This window comes from Channa argus, chromosome 16 (genome assembly GCF_033026475.1).
Source record: "Channa argus isolate prfri chromosome 16, Channa argus male v1.0, whole genome shotgun sequence".
Lineage (NCBI taxonomy): Eukaryota > Metazoa > Chordata > Actinopteri > Anabantiformes > Channidae > Channa > Channa argus.
In genome coordinates, this window is record NC_090212.1 from 8,767,463 (window position 1) to 8,790,959 (window position 23,497).

General features: G+C 43.3%; 1 protein-coding gene across 3 annotated transcripts in view; it reads left to right on the top strand.

The window, feature by feature from the left end:
• The first annotated feature begins 634 nt into the window (after positions 1-634).
• The window catches only part of crim1 (cysteine rich transmembrane BMP regulator 1 (chordin-like)), a 28,709-nt gene continuing 5,846 nt past the window's right edge, over positions 635-23,497 (top strand). Inside the window, exons 1-10 of one of the 3 annotated variants that reach the window (XM_067480597.1) lie at positions 636-1,325; positions 5,064-5,225; positions 5,542-5,715; positions 12,546-12,788; positions 16,009-16,188; positions 18,058-18,261; positions 19,059-19,187; positions 19,550-19,697; positions 22,033-22,154; positions 22,773-22,991. In XM_067480597.1, coding sequence (XP_067336698.1) covers positions 1,028-1,325; positions 5,064-5,225; positions 5,542-5,715; positions 12,546-12,788; positions 16,009-16,188; positions 18,058-18,261; positions 19,059-19,187; positions 19,550-19,697; positions 22,033-22,154; positions 22,773-22,991 — 1,879 coding nt within the window. In that variant the 5' untranslated portion in view covers positions 636-1,027. Of the gene's footprint in view, positions 1,326-5,063; positions 5,226-5,541; positions 5,716-12,545; positions 12,789-16,008; positions 16,189-18,057; positions 18,262-19,058; positions 19,188-19,549; positions 19,698-22,032; positions 22,155-22,772; positions 22,992-23,497 lie in introns of all 3 variants that reach the window. The other 2 variants (XM_067480598.1, XM_067480599.1) reach the window with 2 other exon arrangements.

Here is a 23,497-nt window from a genome sequence, read left to right on the forward strand (position 1 = left end):
ACAATTAGATGACTTTTTACCTTCCCAAAGCCACCTGGATACAAAGTTTGACACCTTAAAAACCAATAAGCACACACTCACTTACAAGAACAAAAGGTAAAGCAGCAGAATGATATACAGCCTTGATAATAACAGCTGATATGTTTGAATATGTGGCTTTGACAGACTTTATGGCTGCACTGAGCAGAGATAGGGAACAATTACTATAGTGGTGACAAGAGCTTTTCTTTAAATGCACATTATGACATGAGAGATATGATCTCAGCAGGGAGGGTAGTGGTGTAGGTGAACCGTGCTGTATTTGATTAGCTGTTTACAGTAATCTACAACCGCTGTGGTGCATTGAGGGTATCGCCTAAAGCAAAGGTCCTTACTTATTTCACACATAACACACGCTTTCTAAACTTAGTTATTCGTATTACACTGGCAAACTGCCATTTTGTCATTTCTCTAAATTTCAGATCACGAGGCTAAAAGGGAACCTATGCTCAAGATAGTTGCATCATGTACTTAACTCCAAGGCTTGGTGAGCGGGATCAGTTCAAATCCGCCCTCCTTTCGCTTCTTGTGACTGGTCGGCTCCTGTGTCAATCAGGGGGAGGGGTTGCACCACTATTTTTTGTGCCTGCATGTCAATTTAGAGCTCAGATTAGGTTGTGCTGTGTGGCTGTCAGCAGCAACAGAAGTAGAAGAATAAAAAAAAAACTCAGTCCACAGTGTCAGTGTAGGATTTCTACACTGGCTGAGACGCGTGGGACTTGTAGGTACCTGCTTGCATTGAACCTTTTACCTTTGGATATTGCTGCCACCATTAACTCATCCGCACACTTCAGTCTCGTGGCGTTTTTGTCTCTTTGAAGTGATCTGTGCGCCCGGGGGTGGAGGAAAGTCATCACAAAACTTTAAAGAACACTTCGCAACTTTAGACACTCAGAAAGAAAGCGTGTCGCGCATCGCCGTGACTTCATGTGGAGTATCATTTGACGCAAGCGGACAATTGCTCTTGGATACAGACGCCTCTTGAAACATGTTCAGCAAGTGGTTCCTTGTGTTTATGAACGTCCTTTTTCTGGTGCGGGCGCTCTCTGCTCATGAATGCACCCCGTGTAACCTCCGGACTTGTCCGCTCAAAGCTCCGCACGGCTGCGAAGGAGGTCGGACACTGGCGAGGGATCCGTGCGGTTGCTGTGATCAGTGTACCCGGCTGCAGTGGGAGCCCTGCGGAGGACCGGACTGGGCGCACGGCTACTGCGCCCTGGGGCTGACCTGTGCCTCTGTCAACATAAGCCGAGCTGCTGTTATACCTGAAATTGGAGTGTGTAAAGGTAAGTAGAGTCTGCCAAGTGAACTTACACTTGTTTTGTTTTTTAATTAAAATATTCTAGTTGTCATTTCTGTGGTGGACTCCATCTCATACCTTTAAGTGGCTTGAGGTCACCACTTCAAATGTCAGCTAAGCCCTGACTGCTGTGGTTGTGTCAGTGTTTACCTTGTCTCTGGCTCCTGTAGCAGCTCCCCTTGACAGTCAGTAGAGCTGCTTTAAAAGCTTCATTCGCTCAGCTCAGAAGCATCACAGTAAGGTTGGTAGCAGTGATTTGGCACGAGGTTACAAATCAGCTCCTGTAGGTCCTGTTCTTGCACATGGAACAACCATGATTGTGTTTTGAAACATGGAATACACTGCAATTTAATAAATAAGCAGTACTTATTTCACTTTATTTGTATCTATTTGTGTGTGTGTTTCTCACAACTGTAATTTGTTTTATAGCATAATGAAAAAAGTCCCTGCAGAATACACACTTTTACATTTTCTGCCAAGCTCTGCTATTATAATGTGGACGTGCTCATTTTTAGTGCAATTTAAGCAACTACGAAAACTTCAAAGAAATGAATAAGGTTTTAGGTTCCTCAGTGAATGAAGTAAGTAGCAATAGCAACCATCACCTTGGGTACAAATAACCAGCAGGAGGACCCCCTCCAACCCCTCCACCTGCACTGTGTCCAGCCAGTTTTAGGATGATTGAAGAGGACTGACAGGACTGCAGGAGAGAGTAAGTAGCTCTCAGGGGGAATCTGGATCCCTTGACCCTGCCCTCCCATCATCCATCCAAGGGGTGGTCCAAGCCTAGGGTTGACTTCGGTTTTCCAGGGTTCCCCAGCCCAAGGCCATCCCATGAGACCCTGACGCTGATTGTGTCTCATATACAGGTTAGACCGGCATCTGGAGGACCTCTCCGCTGTAAATTGATGGCTTTAGAGTGAGTGGGAGACCTAATGGCTCCTCTGATTAAGTTGTGCCTCTGGTTCTGTGGCTCCAGGAGCCTCGGAGCATGGTCCTGACCCCTAAATCAGACACGTGTATACACATAACCTTAATATCCCAGAGGGTCTAGGTGGGGGTAAATCAACACCTCCCAGTGTGTTTTTAAGAGGCCACAGTGAGCAGGCTGGTGGAGGCTGATCCCAGATTTCCCTGCTCAAACTGCAAGAGCCTTAAAGTGATTAGGCTCACAATCAGAAGCTGGGGGTAAATGTTTCCGCTTTCTTATCCCCTACCTTTCTGCCCACACTTATGATTTTGTGGGTGGTCAAATGCAGTTGGTGTAGAGATGAAACAACCCTGTAACATAGGTAGCATGTTGCATGAGTGGTAATATATCAGCAATGGGATTGTAATTTTGGGTTTGTTCATCAGCATACAGCAACAAGTTCAAAAACTTACAGGAATACTTTTCAGTTGTACAAACTCTTTGAGCTGCAACAGTCCAAGGGAAGCTGTATGGTGTGTTTTCCAGATCTGGATATGTTATGTAAGATAATGATATCAAGTTTTTTTCTTAACTGGGGACATGTTTTGTTACTTTTAAATGTGAAATGACCCCCCAACAAATATGGCATGAGCCACTAAGAAAGAGCATGAGCTTACCATAAACCATATCCTGGAGATTCAAATCCTATTTCTTTTAAGTATTTTGGCTTTCAAATGCAGATGCTGCTAAAACATGAGAAAAAGCGAAAGAAATGTAGCAGCTTTTGGAAAGAGCTCTTGGCCTTTAACTATACCGGTGGTCGTGTTCATCCTGTCAGCCAGGTGAAACTATTCAGTCTCTGCTCTTAAATCATTTGTTTTGATGTTCTCATCATATTCTTGTCTATTGTTCTATGCAGAGACTTGGCATGATTCAGAAGCACTTAACATACCATGTAACAGAGGGTCTGTCAAACAGGGACGCTATGTTCACTGCACTCCTTCACATGCCTTCTACTTCTCCCTTCCTCTGGTATTATCTAACGTTTCAAAGACTTCCTTTTTGACTCGCTATCAGCCAGAGGGCCTCTAGAGGTCAGCTTTCCCATCCTGACACAAGATGCCAAGACAAGCGGTGGCTGAGAAAGGAATCCCCCTGGGTTGAAGCCATAGACCTCAGGACAGATAATAGTTAACCAAGCTAGATCATACCTGACTAGAGTTGAGCTAAAGAGCACTACACAGGGAAAGACTGGCAGGCTGAGTGGGGTCGAGTTAAAATTGGTTAATACCACAGTGTCTTAGGTGTCCAGCTTTTCATTAAATGTTCTGACTCGTAAGTCCGGATTTAGTGGCCCACACAGATTACCAGCACCTCAAATGAAATACCCTCCCAGGGACAGGAAAGAATTAGGATGGAAACAATGTGGGGGGGAGGATCATTTTAAGTTCGAGGGAAATCGCAGAGACAGTTTTGGTGGGCTTTATTGAAAAAGCTGCTTGTGTGTTACCAGTCTCACTGGCGGTCTGGGAGAGCTGTTAACAGCACAGGCTGGATCAGGTTTGAAGGTAATTTTACCTTCACTTCTTTCACTGGCTTCTGTTTTGAGGCTGGTGAGCATCCTGAATAACCCAAGAGTCTTTCATATTACCAACCCTAACTTGGGGAAAGTGTTTTCTTCTGCAGTCACATTGATTTCCCTCAGTGGGAAAAGTCATTACAGTAAGTGGCCATCTCTTTCCTCCACAATGGAATATCTGCATTAAATTGATACGGATCAGCATATGTGTTTTATTATGACCAATGTTCAAAAGCAGAGGATGGAATTCCAATTCATTGTAATCACTTTGAGTCATCTCATTGTTTCCCCGACCCCTAACTGAGCGTGAAAATTATTCTCATTTTACCAGGCTTTATTTCAGGTAGGATTGCTGCAGTAGTCAGGTAAATAAACTAAGAAGTGCTTGTATTTATGTTGGAAAGTATGTTGAAAACTTGTAGATATTTTCCTCATGTGCATTGTTGGGGTGAGTAGCTGTTTTGACAAGAAATCCAGAATATTATGATAAGCTCCAATCTCACTTCCATGCTGTTTATTTGAGGCTTGGGAGCCTAATGCTTGGGAACTGGTTACTTTGTGTTACCGTTTTTCTCATCATCCTTTCTCTGCTGCCACTCTTCCTGCTCTTGGACTGCCATGAAGTAGGGTAATTTGAGTTATAAATATGTGTGTTTATTCATGTATGGATGTGAAACTGTGGGTGATGTGTATGTTGGGGTTCTTTTTAATCCTGGGCTTTAGGTGGTTATTCAGCTCAAATGGTGCTACCGTTCCACATTACTCCGTTGTACATTCCTTCTCATTGCAAAGTTTTGTCCAAGTTGTGCTAAGCCTGGAGGTGCCATCTGGGCTAGGGGCTCTCTAAGAGAAGGAACAATATGTGGGTATGCTGCAAATGGCCTTGCTACAGCGCAGGCGTTCCAGCGACCGGTAGAGATGGAAACCCCAGGAGGGCCCCATGCTGTGGAACAAAAGCAAACAAATGGGCTCAATGGCTTAAGTAGCGTGGCATGATGAGGAAGGATGGCAGCCCAGAAACATACTGGTCACCTCAGTGCCAACTATTGTGCCAGGGCAATATGTTGCAACAGAAGCTGTAAGCTGAGTGATGCTGCAGCGCTTCTCGGAATAAAATCTTGGTTTCTGACATTTTGGCATGGAGCTCTGTCCAGTGAAAAAAAACAAAAAAATGGACAAACAAGTTCAATGGGAAATGAATGTTCTTTCCCTACTTTCCTCACTGTCCCCCACAGTGCTCCCTGATTATCCAGAGGCAGGCCTTGAGGATGAGCGCTGTCCTCTGATGACAGGTTGTGAAAGGGCTGGAGAACAGTGTGTGTGTGATGCCCGTCATTCCTGCCTGGGCTCATTTGCTTATCCGGACCAAGAAACCTGCATGAAGACCAGCAAGTCAGGTGAGCCCTCTCCTTCCATAACACACACACACACACACACACACACACACACACACACACACACACACACACACACACACACACACACACACACACACACACGAGGTAGTGGGAATAATGCTATCCATTGAGAGGAGCTAATCCATAGCAGATGTGGCTCTGAGGTGACTACTTACATATCATAGTGATGACACATGTTGTAAGGCTTTGTCTAGTGGTTTACCACTCATTCCTCAGTGGTGCCATTGTGTATGACTCACTGATGACTGTGGTTTTTGTGTACGTGTGTGTGTGTGTGTCCACGGCTGGATTTCAGAGAGTCGGAGGCATGAGCACCGGGAAAGACACAAAGAGAAGTATGTGGGACCATCCAACCCAGCCTGCATGTTCTCTGGGTGTAACCTGACTGCTGAGGGCTGTGTGTGTGAGTCTCAGAGCTGCCATCACCACTTTGCCTACATCAACCTCAGCCAGTGCCAGGAAGCAGCAGGTATCCTTCAAATGACCTGTAACTGCAACCACACAGCAGTCAACCAGTAGCTCAAGTAATTTAGTGTTAACATATGAGCACATACACCTGCAACCTGCTTTTGCATAATAGAATTCTGGCTCTCTCCATGCTTTAACTAAACATTGATACAACATGAGATGGCAGACAAAGGTTTTGCCCTCTTCTTGTACAAATCACCTTTGAGTAGAACTCAGCCACACCATTCCTTATGCCACTGCTCATTATGTTTAAAGGGAAACATATTGTTGCACACCAATGAAAACCTAGGGTCGCTCCACCCCTTGCGCTACTTGCTCAATAGGCAGTGTAATGCACAGCAGTTCCCATGATACTGTTAGAGGCTGGAAAACGTAAAGGAAAAGGGAGAGAGACAGGTCGGGGGTACAAGATTGATGTTATTAAAAGAAAGCAAAGAGAAAAGACATTTGAAAGGGAGAAGGTGTGAATCCTACTCACAGAGAAGCACAAATAGAAAACCTCTCCATTAAGAGATGGCTGTGAAAGTTGCAGAGATTATTTATGGATTTATAAAGTTTTGGAGATCATCATGCAGAGGAAACGGTCCCGAGGTTTGAGCGTAAGCTAAATGCTTGCCCTGTGCAGGAGGTGAAAGACAACCATTTGAATGAAGTGGGAGAAAAGAAGAACGTGTGATTAATTCAGCTTGTAGCAGCCTTGCTGATTGACACTTGGAAGTGAAAAACCTTATTGGCACAGTGAGAGTTTGGTTTCCTCATTTGGAGAGTGAGGTGTCTATTAGAGAGGCAGGCGCTGAATGTCGGCTGCCTCTTGAGTGACATTTGCAGAATGGCAAAGGACTGCCTGGGAGTGAACCCACTGAACTTCTGTGTATACTGTATGTTGGTGTCAACCCCATCAGACTCTCCACAGTCTTTTGAAGAACTGGGAAACTTTACTAAAACCAGCAGAAAATCTCCTTGGTGCTGTAGTGAACAGATTAAGTCCAAAACATGTGATTGTTACCCCTAGCTGGATCAAGGGCTGGGTCCGAGGCAGGGTCTAATTTTGAACCAGTTCTTGCGTTTTGAAAGCCAAAGAACGGGCTCTTAGAAAAGAAAACTGGTTCCACAGTGGCACCAGCTGCTGATCTCGAACCAAAAGCCGCTTACATTATGAGGCAGGTTAATCGGGATCGACAAAACCAATAAATCTTGGTTGTAAGGATGAAAATCTGTAACATGATTAAACTTGTTTAAACTCAGCGTGATCCATACTAGTGTAGGTGATGCTAGGCATCCAGCTAAATAATAAGGCTAAAAAAGGCTAACAACATCTTACTTTCAAAAAAACTAAATATGTTTCTTATCAAAACATTATTGCAGTCCATAACAATCATCATAGCACAAAAGCATTGGACCAGTTTTGTTTGGATGGCACGGTACACTTGCAGGAGCTACACAGATAACTTGGCGAAGGCGTTGCTGTGAAAGCAAAGATGTATATGACGTTTATAGTGACGCGATGACGTGGCTCCGTGGTCCTTGCAAAAATAAACTGGTCCTCAATTATGATCTGGCACCAGCCCAGAAGTGGCACCTAGCTCGTGTTCGTTGACAAGGGGCTTATGAGTGCTTGTGATTTCAAGGTTCTCCCTCTCTTTGCAATTTCAGATGAAGTACGATTTCAAGTAGACAATAATGTGCTTGGTAACATGCAATGGTGACATAGGTGAGGTAACTTAGTCTGCAAATAACAGTGAGGTCATTACAGTATATTTACAGCTGTGTGGATGCTTGTTATGAGAAACTTCTTCACTAAATCTCAAAAGAAGTGTGGTTTATCAAACATTATATTCTGTTGACATGTCATCATTGAAGTCTAGTGTTCTGATGAAAGGTGTACTGTTAGGCCTCCTTGTTTGGTATGTCCCTCATCTCAAAGCCTGAATGAAGCAGATGATAGTTAAAACTCACTGCAGTGAAAACTGTAAACAACATTTTTCAGCAGCTTATGAGTTCTCACTGCAGCACACACCCACCCCTGTGATGACCCCTCATTAAGTAAGAGACCAGGATGTGTGTGTCTCTAACTCCACATTTAAGAGGCACACTTGCGTGTGTGTATGTATGTATGTATGTATGTATATGTGTGTATCTATGTATGTATGTATATTGTGTTTAATGAGCCTGTATATGAGAGAATCAGAGCCTGTGTGTCTGCATCTGTGTTTGCGCATGTGTCTCTGCGTGATAATTATCTTGTTTTTCTAGATGTCTCGGCAGAGATTGTCCTTTGTCTGTCATCAGCAGGAGCTTCCTCTGCAACCAGACCGGGACTTTGCGGTTAGGATCTAGGACTGGTGTCCATCAGCACCTCCCTGTCTTTAGACACAAGCAGTTGTTAAGATGTATCCGGTATAATCTGGATTTCAAGACATGAGGTGTCAATAGATTTTACTTGTCTTCATGTGCAGTAAGTCATTAAAAAAGCACAAACCTCAACAAACCAGAACTTTGATTCTATTTGATATTCCTAAGCTCACACATGGTAGTGGTTTTCCCTGGCTTTCTTTCACTTTCTGTGACTCATTCAGTGATCTTGTCAGTTCATCCTGCCTTTGTGACTCACTGTGATCTGTTAAATCTTAACATCTTTTCTGTTTTGCCTCTGTCCATGTTTCATTACGAATATTGCCATTTGTACTTTCACCGTATGCTTTCATTGATGGAATTTATCTGCAAACGTTCAGTGAAAAGCAGCACGGTACACAGACATATTGCCCACATGTTTGGCAGTAAAGAGGATGTGATAAGTGAAGATGAAGGAGGGGAGGAGATGCAGGAAGATAGGAAATCACAACGGAGACTAACCATTTACTAAAAACATTTGTTTCTAAAAAAAGCACCTGGGGTCTTAGTAGTGTGGTGTTTGGTCATTTTACACTGTGGGATAGTATAACAATTTTCATTCATGATAAGCCCCTAACCTTTATTTTAGAGGAGACACACACACACACACACACACACACACACACACACACACACACACACACACACACACTTGTCCCACCTATGACACCTCCGTCCTGCTTCTCTTTGATGATGAAAAGGCTGTTAGTTCTGCTTGGCTGCAGCCTCTTTGTGGTGAGGCTATTAAAGGCTGAGCCAGACCGTCAATGGCTGGCAGGGGACGACTTAGCGTAGTGTGTTTGTGTGCTGTCTGTGGAAGTTGTGGCCCCTCCTGTACCCTCCAAGCTGCTCGTCTCTCGGTGTGATTACAAAGAGCAACCAAAACTCGTGTGTGTGATGGATAAGAGAAAGATTTCCCTTAAAGGGATTTTGGATTTGCTGTCAAACCACTCACTACTCATGGTCAGCCACTAACCAAACCAGCCGATATCAGGCTAGCAGAAAAAGCCAAAGCACTCATACACAGAATGATTTAGACTATTCCTGCAAATCCAACTCACTTCATTCACAAAATTTAGGCCTAAAACCTCAGGGTATTATCCAAGCCATTACCATTACCGAATCAAAGATGCAGCCTAAGCAAAGTCCATGCTTTCCCAGACACATTTCACACATCATCTACCATTCTTTGCTCATTTTCCATGTGACTAAAGTACTAAAATACATAAATGGCTCGACTACATCTTCCACAGTATATTTACCATCTTTCTACACATATTTTCTACATTTGCTACAGATGTAAGCAGAGTTGTTTTAGCTTTATATACAGCACCCTGGGACAGAGTATGTTCACCCTTTCCATGTGTTCCATTGGCCTAATCGTAGTGGCCAGCTGACGGCAAGGAAAGGGAGTGTTTCAGTGGAATGAACACATGCTGACTGCATTCGCTAGACGCTTACACAGTACAGGAGTACATCTATGTGTGTATCTGCCTTTGAAATCTCTCTTGACATGCCCGTTCACAGCTCATGCAGTGTTGCATTTGACATTGAGATCATGTTTTTCATCTGCAAATATTTAGTTAAACTCTAACAGAGTCCGGCGTGCAGTTATATTAGTCTGTGTCCGACTTCCTTAAGCTTCTGACCATGTTATGAAGACCCTCCCAACCCCCAGGTGATTTTTTTTCCTCGTGTTCCTGCCTTAGACTTTTGGCCTGACCTTTTTCCCAGACGTGCTCCGTCGTCTTACACGTGCTGATTCACACAGTTAACAGTGCTGACTTTCTCAGTTATAGCTGCTGTCAGGCACCGGGCCAGGCCCCCACAGCTTTACGTGAGAGACGGCCCTGATGTGTCCCTTTGCAGAGCAACTTTATAAAACCTGAGGACAGACCAGAAACCCACGGAGGGCAGCTGGACTGAGACAGCTTTGTTCTCTGCTGACTTGCTTCCAAAGTCAGTCGGTGAACAGAACTCACATTGTGCACTTTTTCCAAGAGTAAACTCAGGCTGTCAACACAGCCTCCTCTGCCTGGCCGAGCCGCTCTGGTTCGGGAAAAGACTGCTCCTTTTATCCAAGCTTAAAGGGAACTCTTTTAGAATCTTGGTGTTTTTCTTAGTCCAGCGAGTGGCTGAGATACCAGAAAAATGCATTGTTTACAAAAGAAACCATTCTGTGGTAATAAAGCAATTTCCATATCCCACCTCTTTCAGACTGTGTGTGTGTGTGTGTGTGTGTGTGTGTGTGTGTATATTGTGCACTGAGCTAAAAGCTTTTTAATTTTTTGCTACTCTACATTTTGATGTAGAGCACAAATTGCCTAATCTCCAGAAAGAATTTATCATACCAAATCAGGCGTTTTGTTTTCAGGCAAGCTGGAGTATGGCCACCATTGTGATATGACTATTGGTTCTGTGGTCACCATCTCACTAATTACAGCAATTTCTGGTCAGAGAGAGAACACAAACAGCACTGGATAAAATCCATTTGCTGCTGACTTTTTCCGTCGTTTCTGTCTGCATATTGTGCTAATAAATGGGCCAGCAAGAGAATTATATTAATTAGACATGCAGGGGTTGGACCATTTCCACGGATGGCTACAATTCCATTCATTTAAATGACAATGGTATGTCTGCCAGCTGCTTTTCCCAGCACACTCTAACCCCAGCTATTACCACAACTGAAAGGGTAATCAGCCTTCCCTGGGACACATACAGCACGCATAAAGTATTCTTCAGTGCAGAACATTGTGCAAGAATGTCCCATGGCATTTTCTACGGATTTAAACTCTGTGTGGTTTTCATATGCAAAACCAGTCTTCAACTGAGCAGCAGAAGCTGCAGCCTGCATTAGACTTTAAGTAGAACATTTGCCAATCAGTGCTTCCAACTCAAGTTTATTTAGCTCCAGCATAGGAATTGTGCCAAAAACCGTGAAAAGGGTTGTAGTCTGTGTGAATTCAGGGGTTTCCCCCAAATTTTCTATGACACTATTCATCTACCAAGATTATCAATGAAAGCTTTGTGGCAGTCCTCCTGTTCCCAGGTTACTTGGGTAAACAGTACAGTACAGGCACCTTACACTCCCGCTCTATTTATATGGAGCCAGAAAATTTCACCGTTTCACTTATCCTCAATTTCATCTGTCAGAAGTGTAATCCCCACCCACCAAAATACAGCAGTCTCATTCTGAAGCTAGACCCTCAGCAGCTACTTAATGGCAATGCAAGCATGGCATCGGGTCACACCAGACTGTTCAGTTTGTAAAGCTGGAATGGATGGAAATATTCAGTACAATTCAGGGGTCAATTTCTACAGTTGAGGACTGTCAGAGTAGAACCGTTAACAACTGATCACATGTGTGTGAGCTCTGAACTGCTTACCACTTCGGTTCCTCCATCTGGTTGTAAAACGCAGAGGGATCCTTTTACAGGTTTTTAAATGTCAGGGATGAGGCACATCCTCTGAGATACTCGCGTTGCACTGTGGAGCCAGAACCAGTCTGGGAAGACCATCAACAAAACTCTGGAAACGCTACCAAAACCCCAAGTGCTGTTATGCAACCTCAGCCTGTACAATTCCCTCTCCTCAAAAACCATATGTATGCAAAGATTGTCAAGCATACCTCATAAGTCATTTATATTCCACTTAATTTTACTCTCTTATAAGTCACTCATTTGTTGACACGTTTGCTCTTTTAAATGCCAGTAGTGATTTAAACTGGTTGACAAGTACCAGATTTTCCTCATTCTCATTCGTAATATCTGTATTAGTTAATGTTCTCTTTCTCTGTTGGTGATACGAAGTGTGTATCTACCGTGCAAGGCATCAGAGAAAGCATGTATTAATTGACATTTGTAGGAATCTCTCCCCAATCCTTCTTTTTTGCCTGTGCTGTACCCATTACAGTAACACCAGAATAAAAACACTCTTTGGTTTGGGTAATCCAATCTTTGTAGAGTAGCCACTGTTCTCATACATTGTCCATACAGAGGAGCACTCCACTTTACTTTTCCTGAACAGGCTCCAAGATATACTGTACCGCTGAGCCCCTTACCCACCTTTGCTATACCTTGGACCCTGAACACATCCTGGTTTGCTAAAAAGAAAAGCTTTGTTGAAGGTTGGCTAATAATAATGATGGTTTTAGAGCGTGAGGGGCTGTTTGGATTGTGGGTTAGTTAAGCCAGGTTGGGTGGGATCAGAAGCCCTTAGACAGAATATGCAGGGAGGCTTGTCGTGTCTACAGTAACACTCTCACTTGTCTGACAGGAAGCTATAAAGCTGTCATGGGCCAAAGTGGTTACAAAGTTACATAAGCTTTTACAAAGGAAGAACACGAATAAAAACATGCCATCATTTTTGTTTGTGTATACTGTGTGCTCTGCACCCACATGTAGCTTGATGTGAATCTGCATCCTTATCTTTGTGTTTCAGAGAAGCTTAGGTGTGCCGGGGTGAAGTGTCCCACTGTGCAGGTGCCCTCATGCCCTAAAGGTTCAGTCCTGACCAAGAGTTACACGCCCCCTGCTGGTTGCTGCCCTTCCATTCCTGCCCAGTGCACTTGTGACCTCCGTGCCTGCCCTAAGCCCTTGTGCCCGACTGGACAGCGAGCTGTGCTGCTCGGCCTGGCCAGTGGCCAGCCAGGAGACTGCTGTGATGTCTTCGAGTGCCAGAAAGGTGATTGCAATGAACTGCACGCTACACAATCTGTTTCGATTGGTCTCCCACTGGGGATAGCAAGAGCACAACTGGTGTGACATTCATCGCCTTTGAGGAGGCAATTAGAGTATGGCTTTTCTCCCTGCTGACCAAATGTACACATATGAAAAGAAAACTTGCCAAATGTATAATTACAGTTGGGCTGATGCTTCCCAGGGCCAAGACCGTGGTTTAAAGACATTTTTTCACAGGCACTGCAAATATTTCTATTGCTTAGAGATTTTGATATAATGTGTGATTCTGAGCAGGTTGCTAGCGTGAAATGCACCCACATGCAGGTAAAGGGACTAGGAAAATACAGAGATACAGGGAAAATATTGCTCAAACCTTAGCACTCCCTGATCCAGAGGCAGCAGTAAAGTCAGAACGGCAGGAAGGGGACCTGTGGTATTGGTCTGTTTTCTTTGCACTCCCAACAAATATTCGCTGTTTTACCAACAGAACAAATTCCCATTCTGGTGCCTCCACATGTATAAATGAGTGCCGTGTCCTGGAATTAATGGACTTAACGAGCCCAGTGACCAGAAAAGTGCTTAGGCTATGAATTTGCTCAACAGAAGTGCAGTGTCAAAGGGTTCCTGTCTGGTCACACGTCCAAAGGGAAAAGGTTCAGCAGTTCATTGATGGGAATGCTTTTTATGTGCTCCAGTCTGCCAGTGGGGAGGGTAATCGAGTCCGGCAGGCTGGCGGTGGCTGAATGGCAGCCATGTGGGGGCCATGGGATCAGTGTTTTGATAACAAGTGTCTGCTGCTCTTTGGATCTGGGTCTTGATGCCTTTTGTGCTGCCCCCATCGTCTGTTAGGCATGCATGACTGGGCTTCATGTCAGAAAGCTCCACAGGCGGGGACATAAACAGGGACACACACTGGGTTCTCTGGTCACCTCACTATCAATACTGTAACTTACATTTTGTAAGGTAAAGCTGCTTTAATGACATATGTATAATTTGGAACACGCTTTAAATACACATCCTATTGTTTTTGCATGTTGGGCTTGGATTGATTAACTTGTTTCCACTGCCAACTTGGCTCTGGGCTCATATTTAGTCAGGGTCAGTGTACACAGTGACAATAAGCTCCACCTGTGTATTTTGGCCTGGACGATAGACTCTTTCCACTGTTGGCTGGAGAGCGGATGTATCTATATGGCCGAGCAAACCTGGCAGCACCGTCCTGATTTGATGTCATCTGATGTTACAGATGATTGTGTTTAGCTGTGGTCTGCTATTTATCAACACTATGGAGGTGTTGGAACATATTGTGCTTATGTCTCCTTTAGTCAGCCTGGCATGTACAGTTGGTTTGGAGATATTCTCTTGAGATTTTAATGCATTAGGGTTAGGCATTAAGGCTGCAGACACTGTTGTCATGTCTCAGGGAGCTCACATTGTTCTAAACATGCAGCCATGTTTCTAGAAGCTGATAAGTTATTGTGTTAGTAATGGATTCTTGCCATTTGATATTTTAAACGGCTCAAAAGTGTCACGTTAAAGTTGATGTTATGAACCATTATCATTATTTTGGACGTGGAAGTCATGTTTTCCACTGAGGCTTCACTTTATTTGCCTTTAAACCACAAATAGCACCAGTAAGACAGTTGAGTATAAATTATTCAGTCAGACTTGGGGTCAGTGTTTTATAGACTATCCATCTCTATATCCATACCGTACCTCAACTTAGAAAAGAGGCTGAACATCCTAAAACACGACTGGAATTTAAGGGTCTGTGCCGCAAGTTTCTTTTAGGGATTACCATTAATAAACACTGTCTCTCATATGACTTCCTATTGGTTGTGTGCATTAAAAAAACGCTGCTGTGCCTTAAGTGCTTATTGCATTTTGTATGCTTAATTTTTGCTGCACACAAAGCAGGATGCAGGAATATTGCCCGAAAGAGGAAAATGCATAAACAATTTAACATAAAGATGGCAAGGAAGAGAATAAAAGATTTAAAATTTTTAAATCTGCTCTGTACTTTTACCTCCGTAGGCCCACCTGCTTTGTATTAGAGTGTAGTGCTGGCCTCTGGGATGCTTGTGGTCATCAGCGCCGACACACATCAGCAGTCTGCACTTCGAGGTGTGGCGTACATAGGTCGCTGTCACCTCCACTCTCATTTATAGAAACCAATGTCGCCAGATGTGCTTGCATCTGTGCAATACATCTACTCCAGTGTAACTACTTCTCTGACTCTGGAGACATTCTTACATAACCACACCACATTGCCTCACTTCCCTCATGTTGGAGTGTGCTTGATGAGTGGTTATTTAAGATCTTGTAGTGTTGAGTCACCCAAGCCACATTGTAATCCACACGTGTAATCTAATATTACCACTCAGACAGAATACTGGAACCTAACTGATCCAGGGGCCACATACTTGATAATTGTTTAATTTTTTTAGAAATTTCAGCTGAGGGTGCCATTATAGTTATTTTTCAGTTTTTCTCAGCTATTGCTTTTCTCTCTGACTCTCAGTCACGGATTATGATGCATGTTCTGGTTTTACTGGGCCTCTTTTGTATACACAAGGTCAGACCTTGACTTTCTAATGGTGTTGTAACTAAGCTCCTTTTATTTCATAGTAGGGTTAATGCAACAAAAAGAGCATAAAGTGCTTTGATGTGTTGGGTAATGCAGGCCAGAGCATTGATTCACTCAACCTGCCCCCAGGACATTGAGCCCAGATTCTGCCAAAGCCTCAAACCCACTACTGTTTTCCTTTCTCAGCAATGCAAGAGTCCAAGACTTTTCAAGACTTGATGGATCCCCTAAATTCCTGCTCATAGACTTGGCTTCACTGTCTGATAAATGCCATTCCACCCCACAAGTAGAACCTCAACCATCCACCTCAGGACCATTTGGTTCAGATAAACATTTCTTTCAATAGCGGAAAATGAGTGGATGTTTATGAATTTGTAAATGATTGTATACAGTTGTGATAATCTCTCGCACATCAAGCTTGACATTTGTGATGAAAACTGCATTTTTCTGTGATTCAGTCATGAGGAGAAAACTCTGCTGCTAATCCTGACCAAATGTGGAAGACACCTGACAAGGCACAGTGCCCCCATTGGTCAATCTCAGAGTCTGTTACGCATTGTCATCATCTCCCACCTGGTGTTTAGTTTAAATTAACAACATCGTTTTGATTTTTTTTTTTTCTTCTGCTACTTCTTAGTGTCTCCCAAGTGTGTCCACAACGGGAAGGAGTTCTCAGAGGGAGAGGTGTACCGCATAGACCCTTGTTGGCTGTGTCAGTGCCAAAGAGGAATCTCCTTCTGCTCCAAGGCAGAGTGCGCTGAGCTTGATTGTGAAAACTTCTACATTCCTGAGGGCGAGTGTTGCCCTGTCTGCATAGGTACATACATCTAACATATTTATTTAGCTGAACATTGCACAGTTAATATCAGGAGATTCTGATTTACTCTAGTTTTAAAGTCTAAGCCACCGGTGATGTGACATTGAGAATCCCAGAATGTCCATCGGGTATAATGGAAAGAAGAGCAGTACAGGTGATATCAAACTCCAACTTGCACTTACCTCCATAAACCTCGATGACTTCCTCATATCACTACCTTATAAGCTTGCTAACATACCTGAAATACAAGGAGCCCATAAAAGAGTCACTAAAAGAACCAACCTGGGATTTTTTTCTACTGAGGAGATTTCAGAACATAAAAACCCTCTTTCATAGTCTGTGCCTTGGCCTTCTAATATTTGGCTCTGGCTTAGCAGTGGGGGGGTCTGCTTGCAAAAACACATGGTGAAAGCAGGTAAGGACCTTTTGATGTGTACACTTGGGATTGTTAACAAATGGGCTTGCAGTGCATATGGCAACCACATTATAGTGGGCTAGAAGCCTGTGGATGGAGACAGTAGCCAACCTTGGCTCTACTTGCGTGGCTACATTTGATCAGGAGCATGAGTGAGAGGAAAGAGGAAGGCTGCAGAGATAGGTTAGGGTTTGAGAGACACCTGGAATGTGCAGGCATTTTAGGTGGAATGCTTTCATCTTTTTCTTATGGAAAGCTGCTGTCACTTACTGCATGGCTCACTGCACAGACGAGTAAGGCTCTTTATCTGGATTAAAAGATGCTTAAAGCTGTACTAATCAATATTTCTGTATCAAGAGCTTTCTTATAATGATAAAGAATTATGGCCAGACTCTGGAGCAGCTCTATGAAGTTATTAAGCATCCTTCAGCTAATGGTTTTGGTGTTGATTCTTAACACTCTCATCAGCATGATTTACAGCAAGGTCTGGCAGACTCGCTTTGTATGCTACCTCCCAGCACTACACCAGACGGAGTTTGCTATTAGCTGGTGAACATATTAGAGTTAAAGAGTATTAGTACTACAAGTGTCATGGTACTGTATATGCAAACATGAGGTATACACAGTGAGAGAGGGGGTTAAGAGGACAGAGAAAAATCGATCCTGTTGAGGTTAATCATGACCAGATGGAAGGAACTTCAGCAGTTAAAACTCATACATAAACATACAATCCATACTACACACAGAAACATACTGTATGTACTGTACATCTTTGGTTATAACCTGACTGTGTTACCAATAAACAGCATAACAAAAACTATTGAAAATGTTTATAGTAAGTGATTAAAAAAGCCTGAACTGAACTTATCACACATCGCCTCAGGCTGAGCTAAATGACTCCCAGATTTTATGGTTAATGGCTAAAGATCTAAAAGGTGCCTTTTTGGGTTTAGAGTAAAATTTATGGTGTCAAACAATGACCTAGCCTTTGACCTTAAGGATCGCAGCTGAAAATTATATAAATGAGTTCCGGCCTGGTCAGCAGTTATGGATCTCACTCTAGCTGTGTTTCCATTTATCAAATCTTTTATATCCCAAACATGTCTCGGTTCAACTGAAATTCCTGCATATGTTCTCTCAAAGCCAGTGGCCTCTTCCTACATACAAATCTAAACAAGTCATCTAAATTTACCATGTTCTCTCCACAGCTCTTGGTGAAAAGCCAGTTTCCATATCTTGTTAGTTTCCTCGTGGAGTATCCTGCTTCATGCAGCTCTGCTCTCACTCTTCAGTTAATTAAATTACACTGAAGGATGTAGTATAAATTTTGGCTTGTGACTAGGTTGACATTCCTTTTCTAATAGTCAAACCAAACTATACGTGTGACTCGGCTAAGAATCTACCACACTTCATTTCATAGCCTGCAATGTGTATGTTTTTTACTTTCCTCTCAGATGTGGAATTACTGTCTATGGACAGCACCAAGGCCAGTTGCTGGGTAAACAATAAGCTGCGAGCCCATGAGGAGCAGTGGAAAGAGGACGACTGCACCTTCTGCCAGTGTGTGGATGGAGAACCTCACTGTACAGCTATGGCCTGCAAACAGAGCTGCCAAAACCCTGTCAAGATCCCTGGAGAGTGTTGTCCCTTCTGTGAAGGTATAGAGAGTTCAAATAAAAAGCATATATGTATTGTAGTTATATCTAATGGGTTCCTCATATCTACGTAAACTACGCGTCAGCCCTCGTACCACATGTAGGAGGCTGCTGTGGCCCCACAGCTTTACTGTCGGCATGGGCTCATTGAAGGGGAGGCCGCAGAGCATTCTTTAAGCTGCAGGGTTCTTTGTTTCTTTATTACTCTTGCCCGCCACAATGAGACCCACCTGTGTGTGCGAGGCTTCGCCATGCTTTTAACACAGGAGGCTGCATAATTGAAGCAGATCTTTTTTTTTTTGTTATTTGTAAGTGTTACTACTTGCAGGTCATTGGGCTGCTCCTCCCACTGAACGTGGCCGGAGGCGTTCAGTGTGTATACAGTGTGTACAGTGTCTCATTTATTGTGGCTGCACAATAAAGCTGATGCTTTAACACTAGTGATGACACTATTTTCTTCCCTTGCAGAGCTGAAACCAGCTCTTCTAATCATTCAAACTATTAATGTGAGACAGTCTCACACAACAGAGAGGCATAATCCCCCTTAAAGTGCGACCCACCCTGGTGTAATTGCTCTACATTTATCTATAATTACCGTTTACTCCAAAATAAGAGCAGTGTAAATACTGTAGGTAGCTATTACAGTTGGCACAGAAGGCATAGATGAGGTATTATACCTGAGAGGATCCTAACACACATGAAATCACCAAGAATTCAGGAAGAAGCAACTCCTCTTCTTCTCTGTTGCATACAGCACACATGCACAGTTCTGACCATCTGTCTTTTCTTATGTTCTCCAGAGCCTTCTTATGAAACAGTTAGCCCCATGCTATGTCCTCCTTTGGAAAACTGCTCCCTGTCAGAACCTGACTGTCCCTTTGGCTTCCAACAAGACAAAAATGGATGCCTTCTCTGCCACTGCCTCAACAGTAAGTTCACTTTATGTTAACACGTAAGGGTTAAAGTTTCAGGGGCTGACTTCCAGAAGCATGAATACATTTACGATATGATAAATTTCCTCTAACAGGCTGCTCCGTGCAGTTTTGTATTAATGCGGTGGATATACAAAGCAATATTTACCTGTTTGTTCATGCTGATGTCAAAGAAATTTGGCAGCCACTTGGTTTTGACAGCAGCAAAGACATGTTATTAATCACAGCTTGTTTACATACATGGCTTCAGTCTGTGCAGCCCAATAGCAACTCATGCCATTCCCTTTCATGGATTGTTGTGCCACGATCAGATGACCCGTCTCTCTCTCTCTCTCTCTCACGCCCTCAACTCTTTTCAGATAACTCCTGTCCGGACATGGGGAAATACTGTTCCCTGCAGTGCCCTATGGGATATGCGAGAGATAACTTCGGCTGTGAGGTGTGTGAGTGTATCCCCAACAAGTGCCGACATCTGACCTGCACTAAGACCTGCCCTTATGGATATGTGTAAGTAGTGACTCCAAATCTAGATACACTCATTTGTTTGGCCTCTGTGACTGTCAGTTACAAAACTCAGACACTAAGTAAATTCTAAGTAAATTATAGGGACTGCTCTTACAAAAACGCAAAAATGCAAACACACAAAAATGTGCTTGTGATCTATTTTATAATGCACTTTTTTGCATCCCAAAATCTGCCTTAAAGGGGTTTGGTTTTAGTAAATTCTTAAAAACCATTTCCCCACATTTACCTCCTGTATGTAAATGGTTAATACATGTTTTATCAAGTGATGCCCAGCAGCCAGTGCCTGTTTAGTCCTGTTCAAAAGGAAGTAAAACGGGCTATTTCAGCAGTAGTTTGGCATCCAATATCAAAGGGACTACCTTGGTGGCCAATTGCAGGTCTTTAAACGTGTGTGTGTGTGGGTGTGAGTTTGTGAGAGTAATATACTGTGAGGTCTACTCTGGCCTCTCAGCCTCCTGCAACTCCTCCTTCCTAATCCCATTTAACCCAATCAAACACCTGGTATTGGTCCATGCTCAGGATGCTTGGTCCCCAGGAACCACTCTCTTTACATAAACCCTCATCCTGTATTAAAATGACGATCATTGCATCAGGACAAAAGCGGCCTTTATAAAACATATACAGTTGACATTCTTCTGGTAGCTCAACCATCCTCTCTTGAGCCACAGCTCAAGATATGTCTGCACAGGCTGCCAGAGGAGAGAAGAGAGGATAAGGGAGATCCTGTGGGGAAAAGAAAAAGAGAGGAAGTCCTGGCTTTATCCTTCATAAGCAGCTGTTTAGGTCTAGCCTCAGAAGTTGAAAATCCTCTGAGAGCTTGCCAGCCCCACAATGCAGATCTGTCTTCTCACAGAGGACTCCTGCATGAAGCCACCACAAAGGAAACAAAAGGCACAAAGGATCTCTATGTTTAGATTAGTTGTATTGACGACATCCTGTGTGTACTGTATCGTACGTTACAAAAACTGTAGGCCCGGGCCTCCAAAGCAGGATGAACGTAAACCTTGCAAAGGATGTGTTCAGTACTGCTCTCTTATGCTAACAGTTGGATGAATGACATTGTCAGGGAAGTACTCATGGCTGTGCTTTTTAAGATGGGGGACTCTTCCATAGCTCAAAACCATCACTGTGACCACAGAGGTAATGAGTAGTATCCTTCTTGCCACATTCTTACGGCAGATTGGAAATTTTGCTGAGCCAGCAGTCCCAAGTCCAGGGCCCCAGTGCCTCCCCAATCCTCTCTATCCCCCTGGAGCCCAATGCGCTGCTTGGCATTCCACACACCATCTTTAAACAAAGCCTTGCTCTAAGGTCTCAGCGCTCTATGCCTCTGTATTTGTACAGTGAGGCACTGGCAACCTCTCACAGTGTTGTTACAATAGCTGTTCTGGCTGGTCAAGCATAGCTGGGATCCTCTGTCTGCTGAGCCTGACATGCCCTGTCCTCTTAATGGGACAGAGCACTGTGCCTGGGTTCGAAGGCTTTTTTATTTATTTATTTATTTATTTTATGTTGCCCTACAAATGAAGACTAACAGCGTAATTACACAGGACTAATGATGCCACTGCTTCATAAAATTCGCATCATAACTTACCTGGAGGAAGACAGGGAGCCAGAGAGGATGAATGAGCCCATATAGATACAGGTCATTCTTTCATCTGAGCTTTGAAAATGTATCAAGTGGCAGCTCATCAATGTTTTATTAGGCAGGTAATTGGATCCAATTGGTCTATTTCCTCTCTAGCCTCTGCAGCTTCAGCACTTCATATTATTTTTCTCTCTGCATGTGAGCATGTTACTTTAACTTTGTTCATCTCTGACACCTGGGCTCCAGTTTCTTCTCCAGTCTGTTTTGTCAAATTGTCAGTTTAGCTTTATTTTTCCCCTCCGCCAAAAGGCCCCCCTCTCTCTTTCATTTTCTGTAACCCCCAGTCAACATCCCCTAGTTATAGATCTCTTATACTACTGTATATATCTGGCAAAGGTTGGACCAGTAAGAATGGCAATGGGGGAATTGAAAGCATATGAATTGGCTTGGAGTCTTTTGGTCATTGTCAGCCCAAGCGATCTCCAGTGTTGGCCTTTTTATTTGGCCTTCTTCAAAGGCAGCTCATATAGAGGTTGGAAATCAGGTCCAGATGATGATTATACTGTATCACGATGCCACATTGCTTCACAGACCTCTGTTTGTGTTGAAGAAAAGATATCCTCACCTGAACCTGTATTTGAGCGGCATGAGTGGCTACTTCCCGATAATCTGTTTGAGTGGTTGCATTGTTTACTGCAAAAAGAATGTTTTCTATTTGTTTTGCTGCAGGAGGAACAAGCACGGCTGTGAGATGTGCCGCTGTGTCAGGTGTCCCCCCTTTACATGTGACAAGCACTGCAGTGATGGCTATCGACATAACAGGAAGGGCTGCTCCATCTGCATGTGTAAAGGTCAGTCACACTATGATATTATCATGATATGTATTTAATAGGTTACATCGCACACCTCCAAAGGTTTAAAGTTTAGAAGAAGAAGGAGGATACTGGGTGTTGTGTACTTGATGCAAAGGTATGTTTGCTTTGCCAATTTAGCTGTATTTAGCTGTATTATAAATATTCCTAGCTGTATTATAAATATTCAAATATGCTTTGGGTTTTCTTGCGTGGTAAGGTGATCAGTGCAGCTGGCTGCTCAGCTACACAAACAGCAGCGCACACAGAGACTGCTACCTACTGCAAATAAAGCACTGTTTATCTTAGGTCTTGGATTGGTCTCTCTGTTGAAGTTATTAGGAATATGAAACTATTTTGGAAGTTTTTTTGTGTGTGTTTGTATAGATTAAAAAGTCTAAATATCTGCCTGTGCAGCATCATAATGTTAACAGTGTTTGTTTTTCTCTCATGTTTTTTAATACTTCAGTATGTGGAACAAGAAACACTTTGCTCTGACCTTAGTTTATGATAACATTGGACCTATGGCACTATTACTTAGCCTTTTTACTGAAATGAAATTTCCACAGTTCTCAGTCACTCCACTAATGTCGGCATCTTTTATGTTTGTGTCTCCAGAACGTGGCCATGTCCCAAGCACCACTGTCCCGGCTCCGATGCCCAGCTATTGCCTTACCTCCAGTGGGCACCAGTATGAGGAAGGTGACAGCTGGCACGACGGCTGCCGTGACTGCTACTGCCACTCTGGACGGGAGATGTGTGTGCTCATATCCTGCCCTGTGCCCAGCTGTTCTCATCCAGTCGTCAAACCTGACCAGTGTTGTCCTACATGTGAGGGTACGTCGCTGCAATTCAGACTACTACTGTAATACTGCGCTCAAAGAAAATCACAGAGACAAGCACCAATGTTAGCTGTACTTATTTGAAACAGTAAATTGAAAATTATCTCTAAAATGAAATGGGGAAAAAAATTGTCTGACTCAAGTATCAACATAAAATTGGCAACCTCTTAAATTCACATTCACCCACCACACACACAAACAAGTTTGCATTTCTATTCTTGTTTGGGTTTCATAACATATTCCCTAGCCACTTACCCTAACTCTAAAACTAAGACTCAGACCAGTCCGCTAACAGCCCATTTAATCCAGACCTGTGGATCATTTTAGACATGCTGGTGATTTGAACTTGCAAACACCGCCTCTTGTCTGTTTCTCTAAAAACGGAACGCACACTGATCCACACCCACAGTTTTTTTTTTTTTTTTTTAAATTCACAATCCTCCAACCAATTCAAGATATTTATGGAGGAGTGACTCAGCTGGCTGTTGAAATATTTAGGAG